This window comes from Nipponia nippon, unplaced genomic scaffold (assembly GCF_047370975.1).
Source record: "Nipponia nippon isolate SJK-2023a ecotype South Korea unplaced genomic scaffold, ASM4737097v1 scaffold_6, whole genome shotgun sequence".
Lineage (NCBI taxonomy): Eukaryota > Metazoa > Chordata > Aves > Pelecaniformes > Threskiornithidae > Nipponia > Nipponia nippon.
In genome coordinates this window covers 67,347,028-67,369,320 of record NW_028262380.1, presented here as the reverse complement: position 1 = coordinate 67,369,320, position 22,293 = coordinate 67,347,028, and the positions used below count along the sequence as shown (strand labels likewise).

The window sequence follows — 22,293 nt, the reverse complement described above, 5'->3', positions numbered from 1 at the left end:
GGTTCGATCGCGTACGCAACCTTTCCGAGAACCCTATGTGCTCTTAGCAGGCAGCTACAGTAGTGGATTCCCAAGGCTGTTGCTTGGATGAGTCCAGCAAAGTAGTTCAGCTCAGTTTCAGCGAGGAAACAGTTAAAGAGCTCAGTGTTCCCCTGTGCCCGGGAGGCAGCCTTTGTGTTTAACATTGGCAGGGGCTCAGTTTGGGCTGGAGGTTTGTTTTAATTGGGGGAGGGGGCAGAAAAGAGGGGACGCTCTGACTTCTTCAGTCTGTCTCTTTCTTCTACTGATGTAGCGGAGGTGGAGATTTTCAATCCCACCCAGTCAGACGCAGGCAGGAGGATCTGGTAAGACTATCCCAGGAAAAGCCACTCAGAGGAAATTCTCAGCAGCAGCGGCAGCGGCCACAGCATGAGCGGGAGCAGGAGCGGGAGCCCGGCGGAGGAGGCTCGCCGGGGGTGAGTGCGGCGGCGGCTGCTGCCGGCGGGGCCGGGCGCTGCCGGCGGGGCCGGGCGGGAGCCGCTGCCCCTTCCCGGGGAGAGCCCGGCCCGAGCCGCGGGACGCTCTCGGCACTTCTCGATAACGCTCCCGATAACGACTGGGGGACGATGGTGCACCTCTGTGCGTCTGTGAGTGAGTGAGTGCGTGTGAGCGTGAGAGAGAGGGAGGGAGCGAGAGACAGGCACAAGGCAGCTTGCCGTAACTATTCTTAAATAAAGTTTCACAGTGGATAGATCTTGTCAGATGCTCTATACAGGCTGCAGGGGAGGTAGAACTGATTTGCCAAGTGCATGTTGGAATTGATCTTTTGATAGTGTTACAAGCGGAGAGTGCTTTCCGTGGCGTTAGAGGAAGAAATACAAGGCACTTATCCCAAGAGCAGGAGCGCTCGCTGCCTGTGCTGGGGTGGGAGGCAACCAAGAGAAATCCGTCCTGCCGGCAGTCTTTCTTTCAGCGCTTGCGTACCCTCGTGAAGTTTATTTGCTCCTGTTTACATCTCGGCTGCCTTTTGGGCAGATGAATCACCGTCAACGTTTTAGCTCGTCTTTAATACTTCGAACAACTCCATTTCCAATAGTACGGTCTCTTCTTGTGAATCTCGGCACGGCAATTTTTCTGGCTTGACACCCCAGGCAAGTCAGGAGTTTTGTTCCCTGCATCGGCGGCTGCCGCTGCAGTGCTGTAGGGGCACAGGCGCAGCGCGTGCATGTGGCCTCCAGATGCACGCAACACCCTCACACGCTCCAGGTGTTCAGATTACACGTGAAGGAGAACACTGGATTACGTTATTACACACAGTTATTACGGGTGCTAGTATGTCACTTACATGAGGCAGTTTGCATGTTATATTCTGTAACAATATAAATACTTTGAAAATTTGCACAGAGGAATGAAGGATGGTCAGGAATCCCAAAGAAAATATCCTTAGAAATTATCGTATTAAAAATTTTCTAGTTTCGCTTCTTATGGAAAAGTTTCTTCCGGGAGAGGGAAGAGCTGGTAATTGGCAATTTTGTTTCTAGCTTTGCATGCTGGCTGCATGATTGCCATGCTACCACCATGTTCATATGAGATTATCTATCTATCTATCTATCTATCTATCTATCTATCTATCTCTCTCTCTCTCTCTCTCTCTCTCAAATTTTCACAAGAAAACGTCATTAAATGAGGAGGATACTAATATAACCACTAAAGTATAGGGCTGTGGGTTCTGTTCATAGCTGTATCACATTTACTTGGGCAAGTATGAACATGGAAAAGTCATTTAAATCGTTAGCGATTCAGCTTTTCTATTTGTAAATTGGGGAACCATAGTCATAGTAAATAATAAAAGTATTAATACTTGCCTGAAAAGAGTTACAGTCAAATATGTCTGTTGTTTCTGATATGATTTAGAAACCTAAAGTGAAAGCACTTACATCATGCAAACTGTTGCTAACTGCCTTGAGATACCACCGCAAACGGCATTTAATAAAGAAGGATTTACTATTTAGTATATTAGACTTTAAAATCGAGTGCATAGGAACTCACAGTTGGTCAGATCACCATCTCAAATACACCAATCCAAAAGACCGTAAACGTGGATCCCTGTCTGTGAGGGATAGCACTCTACACGCCAGCCAGGAATACTCAAGTTAACATTGCATTGCTGCTGTACATAGGTACACACACACTTCTACAGACCACACGCAACAGAAGAGGGTAATAGTAGTAAATATTTATACTGTGGCTGCCTCCAGAAGTCCTATCAGTAAATTGTCCCACATTCTTTCTCTGGTAAATTTCTTGCTATAAACTCTGACTTAATAGCTCCATAGGGAATGACATTAGGATTCATTTATTTAAAAGGATCCTCCTAAATCCTTCATGTGAGTCCCTAGAAATCAGAAAGTTATAAATACTTTACTTTCTACTCTTCTTTTCACAACACTGCAGCACTTTGTCTTGTTTTGCAGATATGAGCCATGTAAAAAAATCTTTATCGTAAATTAAACTGAGGCTTGAAGGAAATGGACTTGAGTGGCCTCCTTGGTTTCACTGGAGGTGTAGTATCTGTACCTACTGTGGCAGGGAGCCAGCTCTGGTGGTTACACGTAGGCAGTCATACTTATGGGAGAGAATGCTATGATGCTTCCTTTCCTATACGCACATGTCATGAGTTGTTGCTTAGAATACTAAACCAAGTATTTTTTATCTTTAAAAGAGCTTAAATTTTTATCATTAGCTGCGCAATGGCTAAGTACCGAACATGAGTTGCAATGACATTCAGGAACCAAATAACACAAAGTTTTGAAGGGCTTTTCCTGGCCAGAGGTCTACCCTGAGACTATAAAAGTCTTCCTCCTAATATTTAGGGACTTTGGATCTGGTCCAAATTTGATTTGAAATACATGTATTTTCAGTCTTCATTTGAAATCCAGGTAATTATAAAGTCAGTGAAAAATAATATAAAGCCTCATTGTTGCACTATATCAAAAAGACTCAGAAAATTAACAAATTTACTACCTTTAATTATTAATGCAGTGCTGATACCTTTTTCAATGAAAAAATAATAACTTTTTATTTTAGCTAAAATATCATTCAGCAGTCTCCAAGGTCTCTCTTTGCTGGTACACTTTTCTTGCAAGTCTATATTTTAAAACAGAACTTCATCCACCATAGTTTTTCCATTCATATACAAATTCTGTCTCAAACTAAAAAGATTTTGCAGGATCTCATTTGTATAAGCTATCACTTACGGTATTTTTTGTGTTTGCCTTTTGTCAGACAGTTAATGTGGGTCATCTCGACTTCAGAGTAGCACAGTGATTACAAACAGGTGTTTATACATACGTGCTGTAGAGACTGCACATTCAAATACCCTTCCTAAGTGCGAAACAGGGTGTGTTAGTCTACCTCTTGTATTGATTCTGTGTTTCTTTTTTGATTTTGCTTATTGTTTCTCTCTGCAGGTGAAGAAGTGGGAAGTATCTCACTGAAATACTGAAAAAACCCTGTCTCACTGAATTTGCTCTTTTGGGACTTCAGGATGGAAGCCTTGTGCTTAAGAGTTTCCTTGCTGCTGCTGGTTCCAGGATTTGTCCTCAGTGACAGCTCTGACAGATATGCTGCCAATCAGACTGACTTGGGAAACTACCTTTCCACTTTCTCAGGGATCGAATCCAGCATACTCCTCACCACCAGGCAGCCCCTGGTGTCCAACCAAACCGTCAAATGCTCCCAACAGACTAAGATTGCTGAAACTTTTAAATACATTAACACAGTGGTATCTTGTGCTATTTTCATCGTTGGAATGGTTGGGAATGCAACTCTGCTGAGGATCATTTACCAGAACAAGTGTATGAGGAATGGCCCGAATGCACTGATAGCCAGTCTGGCACTAGGAGACCTCATCTATATTGTCATTGATATTCCTATCATGGTGTACAAGGTAGGATGCAACAACAATACATTCTAATTGCAGTTTCCTTACAAGCACGCTGTCTGTTCTCTATGGTTACTTCTTTGTCTAAGTAGCGCTCTGTTGTCAATGAATAATCCACTTAAGAAAAGCGGACTTTTGTTGTTCTACAACAACAGCCTCGCTTTCACATCTCACCTCCAGAAAGAAAGAGTGCATCTCCTTTTAAAGATGATGTAGCTCTTATCTTTTAACCAAAGCGTGGCCTTGGGCATTTCACAGGACTCTTAATTTATTATAGCTACTATGGCTAGCAGAGGAATTTATAAGGGAAGACTTTATTTATAAACTGTTCTCCTCCTTGATGGACATACAGCATTGGACTACTTGCTGTTTTTGGAATATCCTATCCTTACTTGATGTTTTTACAGAAAATGCTCTCTGTGATCTGCAGGCTTCATGTTATGACTTTGCGGAGAGAGATTATGTCAGTTAAGCTGAGCGTTAAGGTTTTAATTTAATATTCATTAATAGCAGATTCTCAAAATTATTCCAGAGTTAGTAAAATCAATTATATCATAGAACATTTTTTAAATATTAAATTTCACCTGGATTTGTCAAAGTATAAAATGATCCCCAGCGATTGTTTAATCTGGTATAAAGTTATCCTGTCCCAGTTTTTTTATTTTCCATTTTAATGAAACAAAGCCATAAAGCAGTGCTTTTTCCGATGCAATATATGTTTACTAATGTAACTGGTATGAGTCCAGGACAGGCTTGAATGAACAAAACTAAGTCATTTTTTATTATACCTTGCTGATATCTTAGAAAATCATCAAAGAATTTTGTAAGCTTCTATCTGTATCTTTGTGGATTATACACAGGTGTATAGCTGATTGGATATTATAATTTTTCTTTCTTTTCTCAGTAAAAACTTAAGGTGTTTCTGTTAGTAAATAAAACACTATTATAATGACAAAAAACAATTCCTCACAATTTTGGCCCTTAAAGATACTAGAGGCTTAACTTTTATTTATACGTGTTTTAAACAAAACATTTTAATGCATAACTTTATAATAACTAGAGTCTTGTGGTTTCAAATTGGATTTTAAAATTAAAGAGGCAGTGAATTGAAAAGACATATTTTGTATCTATATATTGACATCATAACTATTGACCTGCATTATAACGCAGGTATTGATAGGACAAGATCATAAAAATTCGAATTCATTAATGGATTAAAAATATGTATATGTGCATATGTTACATTTGTACAGAGGCATATTACCTATGGTAAAATGCAGTACCTGGTTCTGATCTTCCAGTAGGATAAATTACATATAAGTCTTTTAACTTTATCTGGTTTTAATATAATATGAATTTGAAACTAGGATAAAGACTGTTAATAATAATGCACGTGATTTAATGGAAATTCTAGTTTCCACTTTTCAGTATGCCACCTGGAAAATTAAATAATCAATTCATTGATAAGATAGCAGATATCTGTAGAGTATTTTGGATTAACAAGTTGATGAGAAAGATTAGCCTCTACCTGATTTGAGAGTCACCTGTCTTCCATAGCTGTGTGGATGCCTAATGCGACACGGGATTGGGGTTCTGCATGTTTTCACTATTCTTAGTGAACCGGACTCATAGCCTGGACTGCATCTCCCATGATTCATTACAGTTTCCTCCCTGGTAAATTATCTGGATGTCTTTATGGATAATTGCTAAAGCAGTGTTCTTTCTTACTTCTTGTGGTATTTCTGATAAGAAATTTTAAGGAAAAATGGCACGTGGTTTTTTCAGAGCTGAGTTTGGGAAAGAACAGGTATTTTTATTACACAATTTTTTCTAACCTTTCTAGAGCTCTGCTGCTTCTTCACAATGAGGAATGGAAATCTGGAATTAATTTTGCCTTTCAGAATTGCCTTTTGGTGGTCTTCTGAAAATTCTTTAGAAATTTAGTTAAAAGTGACAAATAATATTTTTTACATTCCTTTTATTACTTTGCAATACATTTTTTCTTTTAATTTTCTGACGCTTCTTTGGCATTGTACAGGTTTACTTGCCTTGCTATATCTTATATGATGAGCTGAACTGTGGTCCTGAATGTCTCTGTACAAATGAAATTATTTTAGCCTATATGAAAATTTATTTCTGTATTACAGAGATGTATTTGATAAATAAAGTCTGTGAATGAAACTGCAGCCCCTTGACATCAATGTATGTCAATTCCCACATGTAAGAAGGCAGAATTAAAATCACATTTACAAGCATAATTCTAGCTTTTAGTAATGTTTTGAGTGCTTGAACCTCCAAAATAAATTACTTAAAAATTACCATATACAACCACCTTGTTGTATAAGGTTAGCCACATGTGTTCTGATACAGGGAAGCATTTATAGCATTTATAAGGGAGCTCCAGTACTTCTGATAAGAAATTCTACTATTATTTATAGTCCATTTTTCATATAAACCATTCAGTAATATGTTTGCTTGCATTAGGAGTAGATTTTAAAGTTTGTTAAGTGGCATTCCTGTTTGTATCACTAGGGATTCTAAAATCTGTGACACCATTTAGCTCCTCTTGTTTAGTGACAATATGAAGGGTGGCCACTGGAAATATCACAATTTGGAAGTGGAAGCGACAGTCTTTTAAGGAAAAAAATTAAAGTGGTTTTATTTTTGTTTTAGATTTTAAATTTTAAAGTATTTTATACACTTAGTTCTGAACTTTATTTTAAAGATTCTTTTAGCTTCAGAGTCAGCTATGTGTTGAACCGTGTATTAGTATCCTATATAAACAAATGGTGTCAAACACTTAATACCTTATAGGTCAGATCTTCATTTTTAGGACAACAAAACAGCTCTGAAATCAGAATTAGAGTAAACAAGCATTCATCTGCTATTAAAGTAACCAGTAGTAATTAAGATGGCCACATCGTATAGAACAAAATGTGTAATATTATGTAATTATAATGTAATATCAGAAATAGGTATAATCACTTTCCTGAAACATAAGGTAGCCTTAACTATTTTGAAACTACTTTCAAAAGAGAAGTAGGTAATGTTACTGGTATTCAAATCCATTTTACAAATCCTTAGAAAGAAGCAGTTATAAGATTATAGTAATTGAAAATGTAAGGTCCCAGGAGAATCGAGTCCATCATTCTGTTATGCATTTACACAATTAACAAAGATGTGATGCTGGGGAAAAAAAAAAAGAAACTATGTAATTTATGTCAGCTAAAGATATGGTCACAGGTGTTGACATTTTTATCCTTTCTTCACAGTACAGTAGGCTCAAAAATTCCCCCTTACTTTCTCCAATTACTGTAATTATATAGTGGATTCCGCTTAGCAATTTGTTAAATGGATTGAGATGTGAGTAATACTCACTAGCCTCCTTTGAAGATATTCTGGATGTATTAAAGCCCCATTACATTTAATTACTGCTCGTAGATCCACTGGTAGTATCAAATCAATATTAAAAATTGTAACAAATTGAGTTTTACGGGAAGGGTGCCAGTTATAAATCCAGCCTTAATAGACTGAATTTAAAATTTAAAAGTTAAATCCAGTTGGGGGCCAGTCATAAGTGGTGTTCCCCAGGGCTCAGTATTGGGGTCAGTTCTGTTTAATATCTTCATCAAGGATCTGGATGAGGGGATCGAGTGCACCCTCAGTAAGTTTGCAGATGACACCAAGTTGGGTGGGAGTGTTGATCTGCTGGAGGGTAGGAAGGCCCTACAGAGGGATCTGGACAGGCTGGATCAAAGGGCTGAGGCCAACTGTATGAGGTTCAACAAGGCTCAGCGCCGGGTCCTGCACTTGGGTCACAACAAACCCATGCAATGCTACAGGCTGGGGGAAGAGTGGCTGGAGAGCTGCCTGGTGGAAAAGGACCTGGGGGTGTTGGTCAACAGCTGGCTGAACATGAGCCAGCAGTGTGCCAAGGTGGCCAAGAAGGCCAATAGCATCCTGGCTTGTATCAGAAATAGTGTGGCCAGCAGGACCAGGGAGGTGATAGTGCCCCTGTACTCGGCACTGGTGAGGCCGCACCTCGAGTACTGTGTTCAGTTTTGGGCCCCTCCCTACAAGAAGGACATGGAGGTGCTGGAGCGTGTCCAGAGAAGGGCAACAAAGCTGGGGAAGGGTCTAGAGCACAAGTCTTAGGAGGAGCGGCTGAGGGAGCTGGGGTTGTTTAGTCTGGAGAAGAGGAGGCTGAGGGGAGATCTTATCGCTCTCTACAACTACCTGAAAGGAGGTTGTAGCGAGCTGGGAGTCGGTCTCTTCTCCCAAGTAACAAGTGATAGGATGAGAAGAAATGGCCTCAAGTTGCACCAGGGCAGGTTTAGGTTGGATATTAGGAAAAATTTCTTCACCGAAAGGGTTGTCAGGCACTGGCACAGGCTGCCCAGGGAAGTGGTTGAGTCTCCATCCCTGGAGGTATTCAAAAGCCGTGTAGATGTGGTGCTTGAGGACATGGTTTGGTGGTGGACTTGGCAGTGCTAGGTTAATGGTTGGACCTGATGGTCTTAAAGGTCTTTTCCAACCCAAATGACTCTATGATTCTATGATTCTAATTTCATTTTCAATCACATATTTTTAGCACCTGGACCCAAATAGTTTCTTTTTTACCCCAAACGGACATTCAAGATGTCAAAGCCTAAAGCCTCCAAATCAGTAAGAATGACTTCTTTGCAGTGAAAAGATTGGGAAATACAACTTTTATGTTTTATGCTGCTGTAGAGGTAGGGTTAAGGCATTGAAGAAGCGACAGGTTTTATACCTCCTTTTCTAGTATCAGGTGGCGTAGCACATAGCTGAAAGCTGCTCCATCACCTGCATTACCCATCATTGCCATGTGTGTCTGTAGCAAATAAGCTAAGTTTGGACACAATGCACGAAAACTTCTTTAGAGGACTGCTTTCCATAAAGAAACTAGACAATTTTCTAAGGCTATACATAGGCAGCAGCAAAATAACCATAGCACCACTATTGCCTTGGCTGCACTAAAGCTCTGGAAAGCCCTTATGGCTGCTACTGCTGTCACTGCTAAAGTTTAGCAGAGCAACAGCAAGAACAATAGATGGTCTCCACAGAAGCAGCTGTCCACAGCTCTTTCCTTAGCTCATGGAGCTAGAAACACTCTAGGCCAAGGCCTTTGGAATGGCAAAATTCATATTTAACCGTGTTATTGGGAAGTCCTGAGCTGTCTCGGCTTCCACTTTTATGCAATATAAGGAAAAACGTTTAAATGAGTTCTATTTTTTGAGAACTGACTTACACAGGATTGACATAAATTATATTGCCTTACATCTTAATATGCTTAACTCCTTAAACCATTAGTTTATAAATAAGTAGATGAAGCAAATTAGCCAGCTTTTAACCTGTTTCTTTGAATGTGAATAACAAACATTTTCCTAATTATTTTACTGGTATGAAGTGAAAGGCATCTACCCAGAAAACAAGCAAGAGTGTCCACTGCTCAATCACCTCAAGAAGATGATGTTTTCTTTAATAAAGTAAGCATTTTTGTTAGTAAATTGGTATTCATGCTCATCGTAGTTGCAACAGCATCTAAATCTGAGCAGTCCACCTAGAACATTATGAGTCTAAATATAAAAGGTAGCTGGCAGTAAGCAAACATCTTCAGCCATTTTGTCTTCAGTAAAGGAAGACTTAGCTGAGGCATTTCTAGTCATGGACATTTTTCAACACCAGAGTAAATGCATAAGTGTTAGACCAATCCCTTCTTAATCACAAATTATTTGGCATATCTGATTACCTTTACTGACGGAATTAATATTATACATAAGCAGGGATGATAATTAAACACATTGGGACTGATCCTGTAGGCTAATAGAGCAAGTGACATCCACAGTAGTTAATAGTTTTGTGCCAAAGGAGTATAAGGCCAAGCCCACAGCCCACATGAAGTTAAATGTACTCAGAAAGGAAACACGCATTTAAAAGCAAAATTTGTCATGTGTCCAATGTATATTTCTCAATGAAGTACCAAAACCAGTAGGAAATTCTGAGGCCACCATCTTAACAACTGCATTTTGGCTTTCACTGAATTCTTATCAGTGATTCCAAGAAGCAACACACTGGTAGCCCAGTGTGATGCAGAAATCCATATAACTTGCTCAGAACACGACCTATTACTGGGTGTGTGTCTCCATGCAGTGATCATACATGAAAGAAATCTAGAGGTAGCACAGGAATTGATTGCTGAGTCCTGAAGGCAGAAATTACCCAAAATGGAACAGGGAAGGGAAGTCCATCAGGAATCTGTTCTCTATAATTTAAAGACTACAGCTTCCTAGCAGAAAGTGTTTAATGTGCTACCAAGGTAGCAGTTAAGGAAGGGATTTTATATTCTAGGTCTTAGTTCAAGATCCACTCTGCCTTTAACTAATGTCTGTACTTTGATGGGGTGGGATGCATGTTCCCTTCAATGCTCCTCCCTCATCTTCAATTTCACGTCTCATGTCTGCCTTGCTGTTCTGTGGATTTGTAATACCGTACAGTACCTAGAGACTCCAGCTTTAACAAAATATTTTAGTATGTTCGCTGTCTTTATTTTCCAATCAGCTGAAATCTACAGATAACAAGGAGTTGTTTTCACCGTGCATATCCAGGGTTTACCAGTTCTGCAGTAATTTCTTAGCAAACCTGTCACTCTCTTTAGCAACACACAAAAGACAACACAGCTGGAAGAATAACAAAAGCAATATTTTGCCCAGGGATTGAAAAAATTCTTTTCAGCAAATCACCATCCACACAAGCACACCTTGCAGCTCATTTCCCTGAAGAAGAGCAGCACAGCTTGAGAAACAGTCTACCTAAAAGGATGGGAAGTTAGCCAACACCACGGAACAACAAAAAAGAAACTAATCCTACTTTGTAAACAGCAAAAATACCACAGGGGAGATGTCTAGAGTTGTTAGGAATGCTTTACCGCTAAGTAGATTTTTGTAAGAAATGTTTGCATTTTTAACATTTTAACAAGAACATAAAACTTAGGATTTATTTTTTTACCAGTTAGTTCATACAGAACGTCCTGCTTCTGCTTCTGCATTTGTTTTCTTACCTTTCAGGATCTCTTGAAGTATAACCTATTTTCTCTTGTGTAAAAACTATACATTCCCTTCCATAGTTGCCTAAGCAGGAGAAAAAGACTGTACGCATTCATGAAATGGCATGGCTCTGCTACCTCCACCTTTACTCAGCTGGGCAAAGATGAGCAAAATAGCAGAAAAAGCTGTGGTAGGGCAATTCAGAGGAAAAAATGTCTTTGATGGTTCTCACGCATCCCCACATAACCTTTCTTCCTTCCAGAAAAAAACACAGTCAGTCTTTTATCCACCCGAAGTGGAAAAAAGATGGTTCTTGGTTGTAGCAAAATTAGGAATGTATCTCCTGTAAAGCAGAGTTGAAGAGATGCAGTGTGCCTTCTCTACCATGGCAGTAACGTGAATCTAAGTATAAGGAAAAAAACAAGTGATACCAAAGTCAGCAGAAGCCCAAACTATCATGTCAGCATGATATTGGTCTTGTGCCCTGCATTATAAAGGTTAGCCTTGTTCTTTGTTTTCCTCTACTTTTCCTCTACTCACTGTCCTTCCCAAAGTTGAGGCTTTTCACTCCAGCAGTGGGAAGGGAAGGAATACCTAGAGACAGACTGTGTTCTCTCTCCTTCACCCTTAAAGCTCTCCCTCTTTCCAGCAAAGTGGGGGAGCACAGCTGAGTTACCTATGTGGGATGAACAACAGTCTGTGGGTCCCAAGCAAGAAGCGGATGAGGACTGTCCTGCAATGCAATTTTCTCTTGGATATGTGGGTTGCAGGAAGAAGAGAAAGGCTTGAGAACATGCAGTGAATTCTTGTCCTATGAAGTTTCATGGGGACAGAAGGGTCCCAGTTGAGTCACTGAATCAAAATACCACAATCAAAATACCACAAGCAGGAGACTCAATCCACCCTTCTTCCTAACGAACCAGTCTTACAGATCAGAGACAGGAGGAGCACTTCAGTCGGAATCATCGTCTTTTGTCACTTAATGCAGTCAGCTGAGTGGCACAGATCTTGGACACTTCTGTGGTCAGTCAGATTTCACCTGGATTCCAACCAAAACACCAGGGACCATATTTGGCCCATGCATTGTGGCAGACAAGGGCATACATAATTGCAGAACACAATTTAAGACAGAGCTTTAGTAAGACAGCTCAGTGTCTCCTAGAGGAAACCAGACTTAAAAAACAAAGAAAAAAACCCCTAAATGTGCTGATCTGACAAAAACAGAGGAATTTCTCTTGTCTTTCATTCTGGGCTATGTTGCAAGGAAAGGAAAACACTCCGGAATACACTGGTTTTGTAACTCTTACTCCACAGTTAGGAGATGCTGGTCACTTATACAACTAGACATTATCTATACAAACAGAAATCTGCTGGTTTGGTCCCTTTCTCCATTACTGCACAAGCGTAACAGAAGTCATGGAATAAAGAAGCTATTTCTATTTGTCCTGCTGAAGACAGAGCAGAAAGTCTGACTGCCAGGGTTGTGCCAGAGTTGCTCCATCAGTATCATTGAACACTTAAATGCCATGAAACTCAGGAGAGTATCCTCCGTGGGGGCGGCATGAGGGGCAAGCACTATCTGTATGAAACACAGTTCAGTTTTTGGGAAACAGATCTTGTGTGTCAGCACAACAATGGTCCCAAGTGGATATAGGAAGAGGAAGGCTCCAGAGCACTAGGATGAGATCAGAGCAGGAAAGGGCAGGTATGAAACCTTTGCTTTCATCCTCAATGCCATGTGGCAGAGACAGAGGTCCTCCTGACACGTAGTTGTTGAACCAAAGCAGTTTTTATAGAGCAGCTCAGAGCCGGTTCATATCCAGCACCTAACCCAGGACATCTATTTTGGGCTGAGCTCCAGGGTCATCATCTGCCTGTAAACACACAATATCAGCCTAGTATTAGATAAACACCGTGGATGCACATAAGCATGTACTGGTGAATACTCATGTGGCTGAATTATAACATTCTCTCTTTTAGACTATATATAAATTGCTTGGGATGCACAGTGGCACTTTATCTATGTTTTGTACATCAGCTAGCATACTAATGGGGGTTAGAAAATAGCAACAGCAGTAGAATAAAATCAACTGAGTGACATTTAAAAATCATTGCAAAGGAATGTTCTCAGCACTGCTGTCTTGTTTGTTTCAAGCTGCAGCGTCGGGGCAGAGAGGCCATATAAAGCAGCAGAGAAGGGGGGATGCTCAAGGAAGCTGTGACTCTCTGGTCACTTTGCTGAGGTTTTTTAAGACTGACAGTAGAACCTTGAAATCTTGGTTTCTGATTTCAGTGTAAAAATATGCTGTTGACTACACCCTTTTCTCGCTCAAGAATTGCACCACAGTTGAACTGTATGAAATACTCCTAAGTTGTAAACTGCACAAGGGCAAAAGTGCATTTCCTTTGCTGCATGTCTTATTTTGAAACCTCAGAGATTTGTGAGTGGGTTTGCAAAAGCACAATCCATTTGACCAACTCATGGAAAACTGGGATACAAGTTGGGATAATCAGCCTGATTCCTCCTATCCTTGCATCTTGAGAGAAAATGTAATCTGCTAAAATTCTATGCTCATTTTGTTTGGATATTAAAACGTGCAAAAGCACTGGAAAAGCAGAGCCAGTAGTCCCAGTTCTTACACTGTACCTAAGTAAATCAGGACTAATTCAATTAAATTCCTGGCCTCCTTTTTTTATACAAAATAAATATGTTATTTCCCTCTGAAGTTTCTCTACCCTGCTAGGGCAGAACAGGGGGCAATGGACTTGTTTTGATGTAAAACTAGTAAAACCAAAGACAGGATCAGATTTGCTGACTAAAAATATCTACAGAAGAAAAAACTGGCACCTGATCCAAGGGGAAGTAACAAATGCATAGCTGATGCGGAATGATAATGGAGTATACCCACAGAAATGATTGCAAAGTTAATCTTAAAAATCAAATAACTTAATTCTGATCCCAGTGATTTTTATTAAAATCAACTTGAAAGGAATGTCAAATGATTTGGTACTGATGTTACTTCAATTAGTGGAAAAGTGTAAAAAACAAAAGGAATAAAATACTTTTAATCTTAAAAAAGGAGAGCTTCCTGGGGTGTGGGGAAGATGTGTATGTGCTGGAACCATGATAAAGCTTCCCTGTGAGGAATAATGAGTTAGTGAACCTTTTTCAAGTACAACACTTTTCTTTTTGAAGCTAATATTTGCCTTGTAGTAACAGTGTTTCACAGTCACTACAAAGTGCTTGTTCATTTCTATTGCCAGGTATACGCTACGGCCACAGTCAGTGCACATAAATGAATAGGTGCCTATCTTTCAGTTGCCTTTTAAAGTGTGATCTATAATGCTAAATCAGTTTCGGGGCTCTGGCTGGCACAGGGGATTGACAAAAGTTTGCTAGGGTGTGTTTTCCCTGGCAGTGCCATTTATAATTTAGCCTTCACCCAGCGGTGCCTGAAAACTATTCTGATTTTACCCAAACCCAGACAAGAGTCTAGAGCTGAAATTCCGTGTGTCTACAATTGGTTGGAGAATTACCATGGATTCAGATTGCCCCTTCTTTTTCCAACATTTTTTCTGCAGCTCCGACATAAACGAAAGCCTCATGCAAGAGTTCTAGGCAAAAGGCAAAAATATGCCCTGCATATATTTGTTATAATATAGCAAATCTATCTAGAAAATAATTCTGCTGGTGCTTTCAATGTATTTTATTCAGTCAATAAATACAGATAAAACCAGAGGAACTAATCAACAGTTTGCAGGTATAATCTCATTACCTTTGTAACTGAAGGTAGTGACAATAGTTAAATCACCAACACTAGTGATCCATTCCCTAGCCCTCTGGCACAAAGGGGATTTGCTTTCATCAAATATGATTGTCCCAAACTGGAAGAGCCTTGCAAAGGTGCTTGCATTTTCTCTGCTGTGGTCTGGTTGGTAAATAAGATACCCAGCTCTCCTTGAAGAAGGCAAGAGTTCTCAATATGCCAGAAAACACGCAGCAACGTATAGTAACAGAACAAGAGCAAATCGAACCACATTTATGTGATATTCTAATACTCTCAAGAAATAGGGAGTAGACAAACTTGGATTGATCCTATAGCTTATGTTGAGAAATCTCATTTTAATATGCAGTTGAAGAGAAAAAAATAATCCAGTAAAAAATACAATGCCTAACAGATAACACAGAAGTTTGCTTCATAGTATTAACACCCTGGTGGCTGAAAGCTATGAATTGCTAAAATCTGTCTTGAAATACAAGTAATCGAATGACAACATGAATATGGTCCTAGAGAGACACAGGCAGCGTGTAGCACATAGCTGCTTCCAGCATTTTTGAGGTATTACTTGGGGGGAAAAAAAGCACAAGTAATTTAGCATTGTGATGAATGGCTATAAAAAAGAGGGGATGTGAAAAAGCCAGATCGGGACTGACTATAAAGAGAAGATGAATTCCACAAATCTGGCATTCAGTGATAAACATCCTGTACTCTACAGCAAAGTGCTCTGAAAAACTCATGCTGTGAAAAAACAGAAAGGTAACCTCTACATTAACTGAGATAAAGACAGATGTGAATTTTAACTCCCCATAGTTAACATTTATATTGTTAAAGGTAGTGATTATTAGTATGTATCAATTTAACAGTAATTTAAATAGAAATAAAACGTTTACTTTGAATACTACAGTCCTGAGATACAACCAAAATTTGTTTTTCTAATTCTGCAGACAGAATTCACCCACTGTTACTAGATGAGTGTGGTCCAGAGCCTAAGCTTCTACTGAAGAAATTTTCTAGTCCTTGTGGTTGCAAAGATAACTCTTAAAACGTGAAGTGACTGTAAGCAAAGAGGTCTGCCCAAGTATGAAGATGGCCTGGCAGAACAGGTCTGCAAGAAAGTAAACTCTGAAAACAACAATTTAAATTTCTATAGTATAATCTCCATTGAGTTTTAACTGTAAAAATGTTAAAAATATATAATTCATAGGTTGTGTTTATCATTGAAAGAACACAACTAATTTTTGCATGCAGAATGCAATGGTGTCAGTCCTTGCACATTTGTGCAGATGAAAGTATGGTTCCTTGTTCTCTCTTTTCCACTTTGCACTCTTGCCCAGGACAGATAGACTGTGGCACATCACACATACTGCATTTATTGGAAATGCTTGTTGTGCCATCAGTTCATCTCCATCTCATGCACTTGAAAATAAAACTGTAGTGAAGTTTAAATCTATTTTAGTTCCATAAAACAGTCTCAGGTCTGGATCTGACCATCTTCAAAAATTCAGCAAAATTAGGTTTTAGAAGCTTTCAGAAGCTTGGGTTTGGCTTATAATTGTTATTCCATAGTGTATCATTTGCTGTCTTCCTCTGAAGCAAACAAAAACATCTCCAAATTTAGATGGTACCATCAAAATAGTCTGTGTTCTAGCCTTTGTTCAGTAAGACTTAATATAAATCCAATGACTGCACAGTAGTAAAAATTATTTAATTTTCCAGTAAGACAATTATTATTACTGCCTTTAAAAATCGCCCCGTTTATACAGGGTCTACAACATCCACTAGGATGTTGACAAAGTCACATATCTGACTCAAGCACTTGATATTTTCATTTAACATCTAATGCTTTCTATTACACAACTACTTCGATAGAAGTTGATAACATCATAAGAACTGCTGGGCTATATCACACAAAGAACTCATGTTACCTCTTATTCAGTATCCTACCCCTGACAAAGGCTCAGTAATAGAGACTTAGGGAAGAAGATTGAAAAAACAGTAGTGCAAGAGTGACTTTTCCCCTACTGGTGAGAAGGTGTAGTGACTTCGTTTTTCAAAAGAACTATTCATGGTGACAGTAAGATCCCTTTCTTGAGTGGAATCAGCTACTCAGTACTTTGTAGGGACATAATAATTTTTCACTCATTACATTTACTTACATTGAATGTTACCTGCCATTTTACTGCCAGGCACCTAGTAAAAGGAGATCCTCTGTGACTCTGCAGTCAGTTGTAGATTTGACTGCCCTCAATAATTTTGTATCCTGTATTTTGTATGTATACTTGTTCAAAGCTTTAACAATTATAGCTAGAAAGATTACTGTTTACATGCAAATTATTCACAACTGTTCACATGAATCATTGTATTAATATTTGTTATGTAAATGCCTCCTTGGAAATACTAAACTCCAGCCACTCATTCACATCTTTCCAAATGGATGCTTTTCTGTTGCCTTGTAGTACAGCCCACTTGTATGTATGTGTCGTGATTTAACCCTAGCCAGCAACTAAGCCCCACACAGCCGCTCGCTCACTTTCCCCCGGTGGGATCGGGGAGAGAATCAGAAGAGTAAAAGTGAGAAAACTCGTGGATTGAGATAAGAACAGTTTAATAATTGAAATGAAATAAAGTAAAGAAGTAGTAGTAGTAGTAGTAGTAGTAACAGTAATATACAAAGCAAGTAATGCACGATACAATTGCTCACCACCTGCCGACCAATCCCAAGCCCATCCCCAAGCAGCGATCCCTCCCCCCGCGGCCAGCTCCCCCAGTTTATATACTGCGCATGACGCCATACGGGATGGCAGAGCCCCTTGGCCAGTCTGGGTCAGCTGTCCTGGCTGTGCCCCCTCCCAGCTTCTTGTGTGCCGGGCAGAGCAGGGGAAGCTGAAAAGTCCTTGACTGGTGTAAGCACTACTTAGCAACAACTAAACCATCAGTGTGTTACCAACATCATTCTCATCCTAAATCCAAAACACAGCACTAAATCCGCTACTAGGAAGAAAATTAACTCTGTCCCAGCTGAAACCAGGACAGTATGATGGTAGTCCTTTAAAACATTATATGGAACAAATTATGTATGTACAATATTTTCTCCACACACTTAAGAATCTGGCAGTGAATACTGTCATGAGTTACGTAGTGGTACATTTACAATGACAAAGAATCTACTTGCGTGCAGCATGAGAGTTTGGCTCTGAGGTATTTCATTATGAACTGTGAGTTACGCTTTGACTGCTTGGTTCTGGGACGTGGTAATTGCAACCGTTTATGACAGGGTTGAGTTAGATTTTCATTATTCAATACTGGTGGCTGAAGCACAATAATAAAAACTTTTTTAACAATGCAAGTTACTATTACAGCAGTACAAAGTCAACACCTAAGTTTAAACTTTCACCCTCTGTGCTTCTATAGTAGCGGTTACTTCCCAGATTCACTCAGTACTAAGGATATGCTTGAGGCATGGAGAATTCAAGGTTACAATGGCTGTGTCTAAGACGAGAAATAATTACAATTGTTACATACTTGCTAAGTTATTGTTTAAATATTCTGATTATTTTATATCTTCTCTTTAGCTCCTTGCTCAGAAGTGGCCTTTTGGAGATTCTGAATTTGGACAGTTTCTCTGCAAATTCCTTCCCTTTATACAGAAGGCATCGGTGGGAATCACAGTCCTTAATCTCTGTGCCCTCAGTGTGGACAGGTACAGTATGTTTTACTCTTTTGACAGACACTGTTCTTGCCCTTACACTTTTCCTAAAACTGGGAGCGCTCAGTATGGTCTTCTTAGCAGACAGACTACAGTATAGATGTAACTTACATTCTGTTTTTTGATATCCTGGCTATAACAAAGCACCACATCTGTGGCCCAGAGTATAATAGGAAGCCATTGGACTAATTAACTTTACAGTTTTTTTAAAGGTATTTAAAAGCTCTAGTAAAGCATTATTTCAGTTTCCTTTACCAGACAAAAAATTATTGGGATTTGACTCAGTATTCAGACTTCTTTCTTTCATATGACCTCATGTTCGTTTTGTATTCGAACAGAATCATAATCTTTAGTCTTAAAAATAACTCTTTCAAGTCACTGCCTATGGACCATAATTACAGTGTTTATTTTGATAACTTTTATAACTAATTGAGCTTTATTGAAAAACACGTTGGAAACTTGCTTTGGTAGTTTGACGTTGATAGTTTGAAAATTAATGCCTCTGCTAAAACTGCTCAGATAGATACATAAGCTTTTTGCTAGAACAACAGCTAAGATGCTTTTGAACATGATTCTTTTATGCTTTTGTTCTTCATGCATATAAGACAATAGCAGATGAAGACTTCACTTCTGTAAAAGCTATTTTTATTGGTCTTGAGTTTACTTGATCATGTTCTAGTCCAAAATATCAGTAATTCTGATACAAAAAATATGATAAAAAAATATATTATGTGTATTAGTACAGCGATGCAAAGGTAGAAGAAACTTTAAAATTAATCTTGGTTTGGTTTTACATAAAAAGTTAATGTACAAGGTTTGCAACAGATGAGTAACTTAGTAGCATCTATACCTGAAATACAGTTCCTTATTGCATTAGAAACTCATTAGCTGAAGCCAGAAACAAAAAACTGTAATGCAGGCAAGTGTTCTATTTCCATTTTTGAGTCTGAGAACTATAAAAAGAATTCTGTTTCTCAAACTATATCTGCCCAGCATAAAATACGATCCCATGGACTGCTCTAAGGAATATATCATAGATCAAGCACAGAAGAAACAGAGAGTTTGTTAGATAAGTTCTGAGCAATGCAGCTTCACTAGATTTAGTCCTATTGTTACATACATTTTCATAAATTGGAAGTAACTCAGCTGAAGCTACCTCTTTATATATGTGTATATATATACATTTACAAGCACTGATTTGTTAATCCTCACAACAACTAAATGCTGTTTCCATTTGAGTATAAAGTCTTGTATGAGATCAGACTCAGACTATTTAATTTCCTCCCCCGAGTTTACACGCTTTGCCAAGGACATATTCTTCATCATCTGGTGCTACTCTAGTAAATGGTTGCAGAGAATGTGTGTTAGAAAACAGATGTACACAGCCAGATTCTGATATTGGTTAACATGAAGTGAATCTAGGTTAAATTACCACAAAATCAGGATCTGAGAGCACCTTCAACAAGTCAGGTTGGGCACTGGAAGTGGCGTAGTCACATTCATACAAAATTCCACATCAGCTAGTGTTTGCTTTTTAGTACGGAAAATGAGTAAATATGGAGTTGTGTGCTGTCACAGCTGGACTGTTTCTGGTCTACAGGCAAGTTAATTTTTTCTTAAAAAAGCTCCTGAAAACTCTCTCATTTATAGTTATTTTGGGTGTCTATATATGGAATTGCATTCTATGAGGTAGAAAAAGACAGAGTCAATTGGTATATTGAATTCAGAGCTCCATAGCTTTGATAATTTTTGACTCTCTGTCCCTCTTGCAGACTACGGCCTTAATTTAGAAAAAGTTGGGGTTTTTTTTTTCCTACAAGGGCTGTTCTCTGTGCTAACTACATCCCGTTGTGAAACTCCACTCATTACTACTGCCCCTCGCACAAAGTGACTTGCACTGGCAGTGTATTAAGGTTTAACTGTGCATGCCCGAGGGGAACAATGTCCACTCATACTTGGAGAGGGTTTTAAGAGGCTGACAGAAAACACCAAACCAGCCATTCACCCTTCAGAGGAAGCTCACATTTGTTTCAGATGCTTCTCGGGCATTTTTAAACTCTAGGTCTTGATGGTGACGATAGTCTGACTCTTTTTCTAAACAGTGCCTGACTGTGACTAAGAGGAAGGATATTTCCCTTCCTGAGCTTTTACTCTTGCTTATGTCTCGGGCATAATGATTTTGATGAAGAAGTGGTTTTAAGAAGAAGAGTGAAGATATGGATCTTATCTAATATGTATACACCCTCTTCTTGCATAGAACAGTAATCTCAGCGGAGGTACTTTCATCTGGCCCAACTTCCAGTAAGTGTATTAGATATAAGTCAAGATTTTACCACTAAAACAAAGCTCTATGAGCTTTATTGTATTAAGAGCTTTGCAATCAACACACTGCTGGCTATCTTTAAAATGAGTAACAGCTGTGATCTCTCACAACAAAAAGGAATAGATTGATGTCCGCAACAGTAGTCTCATTTAGGAACTGTTCTGACACTAATCTTGACAGTGACTGCTTCTTATGTCCTTTATCAAGTCTCTTATCTTTTCTGTATTGCTTTTCCCTCTTATATAGGGCTGGTGATACTTGCAGAACAGAAATATGTTATACTAGTGGGCCGTTCGAACAACTAATTTTCTAATGCAGTCAAAAGGAACAGGGAAACAAAAGCATCTACTCTGTAAGACAGCAGGCATAGGGGACTGATAGTCCACAGACAAGCTATAGCCCATTTGTTAATTTTCATATACTCCCTGATTTCACGTCATTAGGCCCACAATACATTTTCTTTTTTAATTCTGATTAAATACCACTATGGTAAAGTTCATCCAAATTGTTCCAAAAACCAATCTGGGCCACAGTGAAAACCACAACCACGCTGCATTAATGAGACCAATGCTGGAAGGCTAACAAGAGTTCTAGAATTATTCTTTAGCAAACAATGATGACATCACGGACAGGGTGTAAAAAAGCTTCAGAAATGATTCAGTGGCCTTACAGATCTCAATTTGTTGCTTATCAAAAACGACACTTAAGAAGCCACTTAAATATAATATCCAAGTACTGAAATACAGGTGATGTATCAGCTATCCATGGGGTCTTTAGCTTAGCAAAGAAAGATATAATAAGAACTTATAGAACAAGGTTTCAGCCAAATTCCAAATGAAAATAAGGTACACGTTTTTAACAATGAGGGTGATTAACTACAAGAAGAAACCACCAGGGAAAGGTGAAGGTGTCCTGCTCTTAATGTTCTCAGATCAAGACAAGATGTCCTTCTGAAACAAATGCTTTAAGCAAGTTATAACTAGATAGGAGCACAAAATATTTAATTGTATGTATGTATACTCCATGATGTAACGTTCCTTTGTCCTTAAATACTGTGCATCTCTAAATATAAGGAGCAGGAGGGACTACAGCATCCATGAAAAGCAAGCTGGAATAAATAGCTAAGAATGGGAGAAGAGGGAGGAGAAGAAAACAGAAGAGAGAGAGCAACTGAAGGGCACAATATACTAAAGTTGACAGCACGTGCATGACCAGTAGAAAATGAAAAGGGGAGAGAGGAGTCACAACATTAAACAGAGAAAAGGAAATGACCTGGAAAAGAATTGAATATTTTAGACAAGGTTGGAGACAAAAGGGAAACAAACAGAAAAAAGTAAGACAAAACACACGCACACAGATTTTAGATTGGGGAATTAAATATAATGCACGATGCATGTATTTTATGTCAGTGCCCTGGCAGACATCCTGTATTTTCTAAGTATGAGGGAAATAAACCCTGCAGTATTTTCCCACTCCTAATTATGGGAGGTTTGTGG

At 39.0% G+C, this 22,293-nt stretch overlaps 1 protein-coding gene across 1 annotated transcript in view; it reads left to right on the top strand.

The window, feature by feature from the left end:
* The first annotated feature begins 273 nt into the window (after positions 1 to 273).
* Positions 274 to 22,293, top strand: part of EDNRA (endothelin receptor type A) — a 36,173-nt gene continuing 14,153 nt past the window's right edge. The window contains exons 1-3 of the mRNA XM_009468769.2: positions 274 to 455; positions 3,450 to 3,928; positions 18,341 to 18,468. Coding sequence (XP_009467044.1) covers positions 3,527 to 3,928; positions 18,341 to 18,468 — 530 coding nt within the window. The 5' untranslated portion in view covers positions 274 to 455; positions 3,450 to 3,526. The remainder of the gene's footprint in view (positions 456 to 3,449; positions 3,929 to 18,340; positions 18,469 to 22,293) is intronic.